Below are 12323 nucleotides of genomic sequence, written 5' to 3' on the forward strand. Positions count from 1 at the left end.
TCTGGGCACTTTATTCACATGTACTTTTGTGACGCTATGTTTTTTGTGCATTAAGAGAAAACCTGTCTAAAATTACATTACCTCGTGATAGATAATATTTATGACAAGCTTTAAAGCTTTAGACAGAAAAGATCCCTCAATTGCTAGACATACTTAAAATGTTCCATTGAAAGCAAAGAACTTATTGTATGCAATTTGAAATAAAAAGAATATTTCTTTTCAGCAGTATTTCATAAATGAATCTTTGAAAGGATGCTTTACAGACCACAGTACTGTACCATGAAATAAGAAGGGTCTCACTTACCTAAATTCGTCAGAAGAAGTGCAACTTTTTCATAGAGCTGTAAAACAAATTTCATACATTTAACAAAAAGACCCTAGATGCTACAAAATATGTAATTATAAAGGAAATAGGTAATCAAGTCATGAGTGAAAATAATTTCATTAACCGCCCATTACTTGAACAATGAAAACATTGTAAACAAACATTGTGTCCTTTCTGGGCAAGAAAGAAATGCACAAGGTCCCATTTTACTATTTTTAAAATTTCACTTCTTATGTTGGAGTGAATAATTCTGTGGCAACAAGACTAGCTGCCACTGATGACCAGCTTGCTATGTGATGGCGGGCAAATCACAACATTCTTGGACCTTAGGATCTCTAAGACTGATTCTGATGGTAAGATTCTATAATCTCAGGGCACCTGGGTGGCTCAGTTGGTTAAGCATCTGACTCTTGGTGTTGGCTCAGGTCATGATCTCAAGGCTTGTAAGTTTGAGTCCCCCATCGGTTTCTGTGCTGATAGCATGGAGTCTGCTTGGGATTCTCTCTCTCTCCCTGTCTCTCTGCCCTTCCTCTGCGTGTGCTCTCTCTCTCTCTCTCTCAAAATAAATAGATAAACTTAAAAAATATAAAAAATTCTGTAATCTCACTGTTTATGGACTGCTGTATTTTCTAGATTAGAGCATTAATAAATACTAAAGTGATGAAACCTTACTGGGAACTCCTAAGCTTATACTCTGCTTTTCCATTAGTGGATTGGGTGCATCCTTCACTTACCCAGCTGTTTGGTAAATAGAGGGTCCTAAGAGGGAAGGGACAGTGTGTGTGTGTGTGTGTGTGTGTGTGTGTGTGTGTGTGGTGTGTGGTGTGTGCGGTGTGTGTGTGGTGTGTGTGTGTGTGTGTGTGTGTGTGTGTGTGTGTGTACATGATTTATAAAAGTGCAGGGTACAGTTCAGGGCAAACCCAGGTTTGCATCCCCAGAGAGGGTATAAATTGAGAAAAAGAAAAAGTGCCTTCTCTAAAGTAAAAGATGATAAAATGGAAATTTCAGAAAACTAGTGAAATATATTTGAACAACATGAAAATTAAGATCCTATTTAGACTGAAATGGTGAAAATGCACTGGTTAAAATTCCCCTGGCTGGAATTATAACTTTACCAGCTAGCAAGCTGTAGGGCTTGGGCATGTTACCTTATCTCTTCTTCAAACCATTGTTTTCATTTTATGTGGTTGAGAATGGGTATAGGACTCATTGATCTTAAGGTCCTTCAAGCTTCTCAATTCCCTTATTCGGGATTTTGGCTAACTACAGAAATAGATAAAATACTGGCTGTATGATTCTAAACTTTCAGCAATGACTATGCTTTGCTATAGTAAGATAATTAATATGGCCATAGTATCAAATTTTGTGTATAGAAACTTCAGACTCTTGGAATCCAGTGTTAAAAGAGATTGGTGCAGTTTTTCATAAGAAATCCTGTGGTGTAGTCATACATTTTAATTTTATCTTAAAAATACTGGTTAACCACAGATTAGGACAGGTGTTTTTTAATAAAATATATTTTACTGTTAACACATTTTATTATTAAAGTTAATTATGTAATTTTCAAGGAAAATTAGATTTGACTGGTGAGACAACCTTTCTCAAAATACAACTTGAAAAAAAAAGTTTATTTGTTGATTTTGAAAGAGAGAGGAGGAGAGGGCAAGAGCGAGCAGGGGAGGGGCAGAGAGAGAGAGACAGAGACAGAGACAGAGAGAGAGAGAATATCCCAAGCAGGTTCCACACTGTCAGCGCAGAGGCTGATGCAGGGTTTGATCTCATAAACTGCAAGATCATGACCTTAGCCAAAATGAAGAGTTGGATGATTGACTGAGCCACCCAGGTACCCCTCAAAATACAATTTCTGATTATCCAGTTTATCATTTGTATCTTTAATGTTTGTTCAAGTGCTGCACTTTGCACTCCTGTCTCAAAGGTCTTGATAGCTGGTGACATGCCAACATTATTTTGGTTTGGACACTGAAAAAAAAAAAAGGAACTTAGAGAAAGAACAATGCAGGAGTCAAAATATGATTAATATTAACCTTGTGAAAAATAAGGCAAAGTGTATGGGGACACAGTAGGGATCCATGGCATCTATGAACATTTATAAAACATTTATAAAATGTTCACAGATGCAAGGGGATGGACACAGAGGTTTTGAACAGGATGCAGCTGGAAAGGGCACATAAGCAGAGGGTGTGGTGACTAGCAAGAGACCTTCAGATGAGTGGTTTCTGGAAAAGGTCTGGTTTCTCATTAGGCAGTTGAGATAGAAATAATGGATGATTTGTTCTGATAAAAGCAGTAGAAAATCTCTTCTCAAACTGGATGCCACAAATTGGGAAAGTTAAAATCTGTAACTGACAGAAAGCTTTCTGACCTTAAGTATATTTCCAAAAGAAACTATGAGTGCTTCTAATTTGATCTTGTCCACCTGATCAATGTAGGTGGGCATGTTCTGATGCAAGCCATGTTTTATGGTTTACTTCTTTTTGGAACAAGACATTGTGGTTTTCACTGTTTAGAGTATAATGAAACAACTGATTCATATTGGTATGCCTGAGTAAAAAGGATGGCAATAACTTTTAGTCTCCTCCTGGGATATATTCTAATTGACATCTTTTGTTTGTAACCATATTAAGATGTTCTTTGGTCACAATAGAAACAGAATGAGAGTGAAACAGTATGACAAGGAGCAAGAAAACCCATCCTACTCACTCTATCGTTCAAGTATTTATTTTTCAAGAAGAAATAAAATGAAAACTAATAACTGCCACTTAAACAGTTAGTAAGAAGTAAATACATATCATAAAACCTAGAAAATAGACATCCCTTATACATCTGCTTCTTCAGTTAGGGTTGGAGAACTCTAGCATAAAGTCAGAAACAGGGTATGTGATCTATAACAATATTATTTAAAAATTAGAGGCTGTAATGAACATAAGGTAAAAGCCAATCTAGCTCTCAAGATTTTTATATTCAATTAATGTAAAGTAGTAATGATTCATGACTAAATGATGATTTCTTTTTTGCAAGACAAGTATGGCCAAAATTTTAAGTAGTTGAAAATAACTTATGTAGCCATAAAAATGCATATGAAAATGTGCATGAAACTATCTTAAGTTGAATAATTTCAGAAGCCAGTAGATAGTTGAATTCTGAACTGGTCAAAGCTACGTTATAGTTATTAGTCTGTCATCTGTCCTTTAAGTGATATTTGCTTCTTAAGGACTTACTTTTTAATTTATTTTTTGATATTCTGATGAAAATCTTTCCAAACTATATTACACACTTGGTTGCCTTCATAATGGAATGTGCAAGGCTTCAGGGAATAAGATAGGACTGTAAATGTGTGTGCTCAGATGGGGACGTCATCAGAGATGGCTGAGGAGAGTAAGGCAACTGCTTCCTACACAAAAGGGTCTTGGATGCTGCTGCTTTGAGAGTTTTTACATATATATTTTTAAAATTTTCCTTCCTTCCCCTTGCTATGGCTTGTCATTTCCTGCTCTTGTCAGAATTCTTGCCTTAGTAACCTTCTGTTTTTCTAGTTTTATGTTGGTGAGAAATCAGAACATCAAAGGTGTTCACATGTACCTAAAATAAATGAAAATATACCTTAAAGGCATTATAAAAATACATATTACCTTTAGTGTGTGGACTCTACATCATCCATTTCAGTGACTCTGATGTGCTTGTTAGATAAAACATATAAATGCCTAGTAGTCTAGCTCCCAGCACATAGTAGGTGCTTTGCAATGTCCACAACTATATAGTTTTCCTACCCCCTATGCTCCCTCCTTCATTGTTTGTTTACTTCCTCTTTTCTTGGTGTGTCTCATGAAGTAGAGATTGCAGGGTAACTGATTTCTAGTTAAACAAAATGTTACACTGACAACATTGGTATCTGCTCAAAATGTATGAGCAACCATGTATTTATAGACTCATTACATGTATACAGGAATGTATTAAGATGTACAAATTAAATCTTAATAAGACATTAGAGAAAAGAGAGCTTTAAGTCATTGCAAACTACCTAGACATAGAATCTTTCACTGCCCTGGCTGTTTGTTTAATTTCACTATGAATCACTCCCCTTCACAATGTGTATGTTCCACAATTAACTTGGAGACCAGCTAAGTCCTAGAGGAGGGAGTGCCAGGGGGTACCACATATCTACTCTCAATCTCCAAGTTCCTGTTATTAATCAATAATAATAGTAATATTAGTAGCAGTAATAATACTAAATCACCTACATTTTATTAGCTCAGTGATTACTAATTCACTTAAGAATCATAAATGAAGTTTTTCAATATTGGGTGGGTTGAATTCTCTTAGGGATCACTCTGAGTATATTGGTTATAGAATTTAGAATTGTTTAAAGAACTAGAAACGATAATCCAAACAGATTAAACAATATTGGCAACAGTATTAAATTGCTTGGCCTTTGGAAAACGCTTTTTTTTTTTTATTTATATATGAAATTTATTGTCAAATTGGTTTCCATACAACACCCAGTGCTCATCCCAAAAGGTGCCCTCCTCAATACCCATCACCCACCCTCTCCTCCCTCCCACCCCCCATCAACCCTCAGTTTGCTCTCAGTTCTCAACAGTCTCTTATGCTTTGGCTCTCTCCCACTCTAACCTCTTTTTTTTTTTTTCCTTCCCCTCCCCCATGGGTTCCTGTTAAGTTTCTCAGGATCCACATAAGAGTGAAACCATATGGTATCTGTCTTTCTCTGTATGGCTTATTTCACTTAGCATCACACTCTCCAGCTCCATCCACGTTGCTACAAAAGGCCATATTTCATTTTTTCTCATTGCCACGTAGTATTCCATAGTGTATATAAACCACAATTTCTTTATCCATTCATCAGTTGATGGACATTTAGGCTCTTTCCATAATTTGGCTATTGTTGAGAGTGCTGCTATGAACATTGGGGTACAAGTGCCCCTATGCATCAGTACTCCTGTGTCCCTTGGATAAATTCCTAGCAGTGCTATTGCTGGGTCATAGGGTAGGTCTATTTTTAATTTTCTGAGGAACCTCCACACTGCTTTCCAGAGCGGCTGCACCAATTTGCATTCCCACCAACAGTGCAAGAGGGTTCCCGTTTCTCCACATCCTCTCCAGCATCTATAGTCTCCTGATTTGTTCATTTTGGCCACTCTGACTGGCGTGAGGTGATATCTGAGTGTGGTTTTGATTTGTATTTCCCTGATAAGGAGCGACGCTGAACATCTTTTCATGTGCCTGTTGGCCATCCGGATGTCTTCTTTAGAGAAGTGTCTATTCTGGAAAACCCTTTTTTAATGATGAGAGCATTACAGCATTATGGCCCAGATTTAAGATGCAATATAATTAAGGGTGCGGGCACCATAATTAATTGAACAGCTACTCCATGCCTAACACTGTGCTTGGCACTCCAAATACATTATCTTATTCACCCCCTGCCACAAATCTCTAATGTCAGGATTTTTATGTATAGGTTGACTTCAAATCTAACAATGTCAGCAAATAATATTATTCATTCTGCAGATAACAACAACAATTTACTGAGAGCCTACTATGTGCCAGGCCCTGATCCAGGCACTGGAAAATAAAAACAGTAAAAAAAAAAAAAAAACATAGACAAAAGTGTCTGCCCCCATAGGCCTACATTCTAATAGAGAAGACAGATAATAAAATAAGTTTTAAAAAGCATACTATGTGGTGATAAGCACCACAGAGAAAAACAGAGCAGGTAAGGAGATAGGAAATTGTCAGAAGCAGGAGTGGTTATAATTCTAAAACTGAGTGACCATGGAAGCCTTATATTAGAAGAGTGACATTGGAACAAATACCTGAAGCAGGTGAGGGAGTAAGTCATGCAGACCCCATGGGGAAGAATATTCCAGGCAGAGAAAAGAGCGAATAAAAAGCCTAGGGTGAGAGCATGCCTGGCACATCCAGGGAACAAATGGAACAGGAGAAGTAGGGTGAGTAGGGAGAAGACAAGGTCAGAGATGTCACTGGGGCCAGAAGAAGAGTCCTGGAGGCCACATGAAGATGTGAACTTTTATTCTGAGCAAGAGGAAAGCCATTGGACATGGTGAACAGAGCAGTGACAGGAGCTGGCTTACAGGTAAGAAGCTCACTCCAGCTGCTGTGATGAGTCTAACTGAAGGAGCAGACCTAGCAGCCAGGAAGACCAGTTAGGAAGGCACTGCAATAGCCCAAGAGGGAGATATTGGGGTCTTGGACCAAGGTGGGACTTGGAAGTGTGTGAAAAGCGATCAAATTCAGGAAGCAGTGAGAGAAACAGAGGAATCAAGGGTAATGCTGAAGGTCTTCAGCCTGAGCAGCTACATGGGGGAGATTGTGGAGGGGCTGATTCTGGAGGAAGGAGAGGGGGTTTGGGGAGGATAGTGGAGCAGACAGTTGGATGTATAAATTTGGGGTTTAAGGGAGACATCTGGGATGAAATACAGAACTGAAAAAAGCATGAAATTAACACAAGTTACATGTGCCATCCCCTTGCAGGGCTATTCCAAGGAATGCTTTGGAAACTGACCACTTTTCTATCATTCAGAATCAAAAGGAAATGGGAACCAACACTTCTGAGCTATGTTACAGATTCTAAGCTGGGCCTTTAAAGTATCTTCTTTCTTTAAGTTTCCCCAAGGCGTATATACACAGTGTTATCTTATTGGGTAAAGAAGGGAACTAAGATTCAGAGAGAGCAAGTGCCTTGCCTAATCTTACACTAAAAAATCCTGGAGCCTAGATTTGACTCAATCCTTCTCAATCCTCCGCATGCCAGGCAGTTTGCTGCCCAGCCATCAGCACCACGTGACAGGCTAGCCCCTCTGAAGCTGGGTCCCTTTTAGCAGCAGCAGAAAACTGCGGGCCACATATTTTAACCATTGGGCTAGTTACCGTGCAGCTCACTTACCACATTCAGCAGCATAATGATGCAGAAGTTGATGCACACGGCAGTCCCTGTTGTTGCAACCTGAGAGTTATTCCTGATTAACGCCCACTTAAAGGCAGCAAAAGTGCTGACCGTCACCACCCGGTAAATGACGATCCCGAACACGGCCGCGATCACCACGCAGATCTGGCAAGAAGACAGAGACCCCGTGAGCACCTCAGTAGAATGTCTCAGGAAAAGGGTTCCCACCACTGTAAAATCCCACCCCTGGAAAATGAGAAAAGGATATAAAACAATGGTGATACTGACTCAAGCAACCACAACAAAATGCTTGCTTTTTATTGTGATTATTACTTTCTCTTGCCTGTATTTTCTTTGTTATTCAAATAGAAAAATCATAGTGCTTGAAAGCTGATTAACTGTGTAAGCTATGGAGTAACATTAGCAGAATATCAGATTGAGCATATTTACTATGGAAATCTTACGATGTCACTCTTCTATGTAAATCTATTGGTTTCTTTCACTCTTAGAATAAAAGCAAAGTCTGTATGGTGGCCTGCAAGACTTTCTCCACCTTGTTGAAGGCCATGTTCCTTTCTGTCTAGGGACTCCAGAACCTCTTTCATTGTTTCAAATGGGCTAAGCACCCTTATTCTTCAAGACCATTTGCTTTGCCTAAAATGCTGACCCACCCCCTTCCCCTGCCAAACACACATATGTGCACACACACAAGCAACCTAGTTAACACCTACTCATTATTCACACCTCAGCTCAAGAACCACTTCATAACTAAAGCTTTTCATGCCCTCCAGACTTTTTTGTAATTGTTACATGGTACCTATACTCTTCTTTTAGTAGCCTATTTATAATTTCTAATAGTTTGTCAGTTTGATTATTTCCGGTTTCCACCACTTAGACAGTACACCATCCACACCCCCTTGTCTGTGGGGGATATTTCCAAGACCCCCAGTGAATGCTTGATACTTCAGATGGTATGGAATCCTGTATATATTGTGTTTTTTCCTATACACACATACCTATGAGAAAGTTTAATTCACAAATTAGGCACAGTAAGAGATTAACAACAGTAACTAATGACAAAATAATAATATACTGTAATAAAGGCTATATAAATGTTTCTCTCCCTCAAAATATCTTATTGTATTGTACTCTTCTTGTGATGATGTGAGATGATAAAATGCCTGTGTGATGAGATGAAGTGAGGTGAATGATGTAGGCATTATACTGTTAGGCTACTATTGACCTTCTGAAGATATGTCAGGAAAAAGGATTATCTGCTTCTGGCCTGGGGTTGACTGTAGGTAACTAAAACCCTAGAAAGCAAAACTGCAGATAAAGGGGTGGGGGGGGGGAACCACTGTAAGTTCCATTAGGGCAGGTATGGCATCTGTTTTGCATACCACGGTTTCCATGGCACCTTAACTTAATTACAGGTGCACAGTAAGTGTTCAGCTATTTGTTGCTGAATACACCAACTATGTGATAGGTACATAATCTTTTATTAATCATTTATAAACACTGAAATGAGGAATCTTTCTCTGAAGATTTCATTGTATTTGAGAAGAATATGACATGTCTTCTATCTACTGGGAATCTGAGATTCCAAAAGGTTTTTTGTCTTTCATTAGGTGATTCAATATATTAAAGACCTTAACCTACTTATTTATTAAAACTTTAAGCTGGGCCTCAGGATGGGCGTTGCTGAGTTACAGACTGCTTTCTTTATAAAAGCATTCCTCTGTTTTACTAAAACTTATTTTGGCTTCCTATAGGTGGCATGCTCTAAAAGCTTGGGCATGAACCCTAGCTGCAACTGGCCAAAATACAACAACAACTGCCCACATCTTAATCCTCGAGGAACATAGGTGAAATCTACATTGACTTTCAGACAAGGGTGGCAATGTGGTGGAATGGAGAGCTTGTTGGACTCAGTCAGTCAGAAGTCAGGTCTGAGTCCTTACTCTACATCTATAGATCTTATAAGAAACTTAAAAAACAAGACGGTAAATATGACTTTGCTTATGGAAGGCAAGGCAGGCACAACTGCTTACAGAGTAGTGTCTGTAGAAAGATATGGATCTGAATCTTGGTCTGAGCCAAGAGATTCCTGGGCATGCTGCCTACCCTTTTATCTTCCCAGTTTATTTCCGGCTAAAAGGGGGTCAAGTGTCTAGATTTGCTGTCATCTTGTTCTTCCTGATATAATGATCTATGATACTTATTTACACACTTACTATTTGAAAAGAGGAGAGGAGAATCCTAATAACCCCTTACTGTTCTAAAATGACATTTCGGAAAATATGAGTAAGTTTTGTTCAGTAATTAACAGGGTCGAAGCTGATTACTGAATGACTTCTTTTCAGGAAAAGTCAACAATGCAGGTTCAAGGTAGTGTTTTTCAAATTGACAGAACCATTAGTGAATCTGGAAATCAATTTTAGGGGGTTATAGCTGGTATTTAAAAAAAAGACCATAGTAAAACAAACGAAAAATCAGTGTTCACTGCATATTGCAAAGGTGAGCATTGTTTCAGTTACTCTAGTTCTATACATCTACTGGCACAGAATATACTGGGTCATGACAGATAATGTATTTCTTACGCAGGAATGACACAAGCAAAAAGCCTGACCAACACTGCTTCAGGTCCTATTTCAAATTTACTTCCTTTCAGCATGGAATAGGGAGGGGAGCAGAAAGAACTGGAGCTCTGGGTTATTTACCACCTGACTCCGAACAAGCCCTTCACCTTCTGGAGTCTCAGTTGCTCCATCTGTGACTTGGGGACAGCAGTACCATCTCCGACTACCTCATGGAGTCACTGTATTACACAGCAAGAATGTGTAAAAATGTTTTGTGGAATTATGCAAAGGCCTGCTATGATTATTGTTGTTACCACGCTATAGGTTTGTACTTTATGAAACAAAGAGTTTTGTAGAAAAATTTCGAACCATAAAAAATATCCCAGATGCAGAAACGATAAGTCGGCTGCATTTATCTGCAAATGCCTGATAGGGTTCTGGCTTTCCCGAAATGGGATTCATCCGCTCTTTCTTGGAGTACTTGGCTTCAAACTGGGGCCGTATTTCTTCCTAAAGAACAAACAGACATATTTTTATGCAATGGAGAGATATGCACACAATAAAAAACTTTTTTATTCTACTGTAAAACTGAATCAACAGCTACCACACTAATCAGTCAATCAGTGAGGTGAGCTCAGAGACCCAGGTTTAAATGTTTGGAAATTGGCCACCTGAAGAAAATCTAAAGGATGGTGATCTAGACTTATTATCATCAAGGCAGTGTAATTTATTTTATTTTTTTCAAGTTTGAGAGAGACAGTGTGCATGTGAGTAGGGGAGGGGCAGAGAGAGAGGAAGAGGGAGAATCCCAAGCAGGCTCCATGGGGGCTCAATCTCATGAACCATGAGATCAGGACCTGAGCCAAGATTAAGAGCTGGAAGCTTAACTGACTGAGCTACCCAGGTTCCCCAAGGCAGTATAATTTAGACTAATAGTTAAGTGCCTCTGTTATCATATTAAGCTGTGCCAGAAGAAACAAACAGAATGAGAAAAGGGACCACTTCTCTTTGTCCCTAGTAGTATGAAATAACTATTAAGCTTTTACTTTTATTACCAGGGTATGAGACAGACACAGGACAAAGAAAATTTCTTAACACCAAAGTGTCCACAATCCATGTTGTGAGTTATAATGGCAATATAATTTTTAGTTTCCTCCTACAATTACAAAAACATTTTTTGGGGGGGACTCCTGGCTGTCTCAGCTGGTGGATCATGCAACTCTTGAACTCAGTGTTGTAAGTTTGAGCCCCACATTGGGTATAGAGATTACCTAAAAATTTTTTTCTTTTTTTTTAAAGTTTTTTTTTTCAACGTTTATTTATTTTTGGGACAGAGAGAGACAGAGCATGAACGGGAGAGGGTCAGAGAGAGAGGGAGACTCAGAATCGGAAACAGGCTCCAGGCTCTGAGCCATCAGCCCAGAGCCCGACGCGGGGCTCGAACTCACGGACCGCGAGATCGTGACCTGGCCGAAGTCAGACGCTTAACCGACTGCGCCACCCAGGCGCCCCCTAAAAATTTTTTTTCAATTGAGGCAGCCCAAAACATGGTGAATCTATCTTTTAATAAGCTCCTATAAGAGTCATTCACCTTTAATCAGTAGATTTTAAATGTATTAATTGGTATTGAATAGCAGGTAAACATCTTTCAAATCCAGCTAAAATCAAGGCAACTCTAATTCGAAATCAAGCTGAGGCTTTGTTTTATTTAGTTGAGACCCATCTAATGTGAAAAGCTTCTGACTAAAAAGCAATTATGGGATTAGAAACAGGAAATCAGCAAGAGGGTATCCTGAAGTGGTTCCAGTTAATTAAGTACCTGTTCTATTTGAATGTCTTGCAAGAGGAGGGAAAATGAGTGGCAAGTCTGATAAAATAGAGATTGAGTTAATCCAGAAAGAAATGCTCAAGACTCCGATGGAGGGAGAGACAGAAAGTGAAGAAGGAGCTGACAGAAGAGTGGTTATGGATACTGGGCAGAGTTTGGCAGTAGCCTTCCTGTGTAGGAGGAAGTGCAGCCTTGCTCCTGCTGCAGAATAAGCCCAAGGCTGGCCTTCACTCAGGGGCAGGTAATGGGGAACGACAGGGGGGGATACAATGATAAATACGTTCTGCCTTCTTTTACTTATTTTAGGCAGTTACACTTGAGGATATAAACAGAACAGACCTAGAATCTTCTGCTTCTTTGGGAAACTCTGAGTTTATAAGGCTGTGTCATCTAAGAGTCACTGAGTTAATTATCCAGAGGCTGAGGCCAATCACTGAGCCAGACCTGTGTCTCTGGGTTTTATGGGCTAAATTGTGTCTCCACTCCCAACCCCTGCAAATTCATTTGTTGAAGCCATAACTTGCAATACCTCCGATTGTGACTGTATTTGGACAGAGTTCTTACGGAGGTAATTAAGGTCAAGTGAAGAGTGGCCCCCTAATCCAATAGGACTGGTTCTTTATAAAAAAAATTTTTAGACACAGACATGCA

General features: G+C 39.2%; 1 protein-coding gene across 4 annotated transcripts in view; it reads right to left on the reverse strand.

Moving 5' to 3' along the window:
- ANO4 (anoctamin 4) overlaps positions 1 to 12323 on the reverse strand; it is a 421314-nt gene that overhangs the window by 47109 nt on the left and 361882 nt on the right. For all 4 annotated transcript variants that reach the window (XM_040491102.1, XM_040491101.1, XM_040491100.1 and 1 more), the window contains 3 exons: positions 10214 to 10354; positions 7266 to 7430; positions 305 to 341 (listed from right to left, as the gene is read on the reverse strand). In XM_040491102.1, the coding sequence (XP_040347036.1) occupies positions 305 to 341; positions 7266 to 7430; positions 10214 to 10354 (343 nt within the window). The remainder of the gene's footprint in view (positions 1 to 304; positions 342 to 7265; positions 7431 to 10213; positions 10355 to 12323) is intronic.

The sequence above is a fragment of the Herpailurus yagouaroundi genome, unplaced genomic scaffold (assembly GCF_014898765.1).
Source record: "Herpailurus yagouaroundi ecotype Mexico unplaced genomic scaffold, PumYag 182, whole genome shotgun sequence".
In the NCBI taxonomy this organism is placed as follows: Eukaryota; Metazoa; Chordata; class Mammalia; order Carnivora; family Felidae; genus Herpailurus; species Herpailurus yagouaroundi.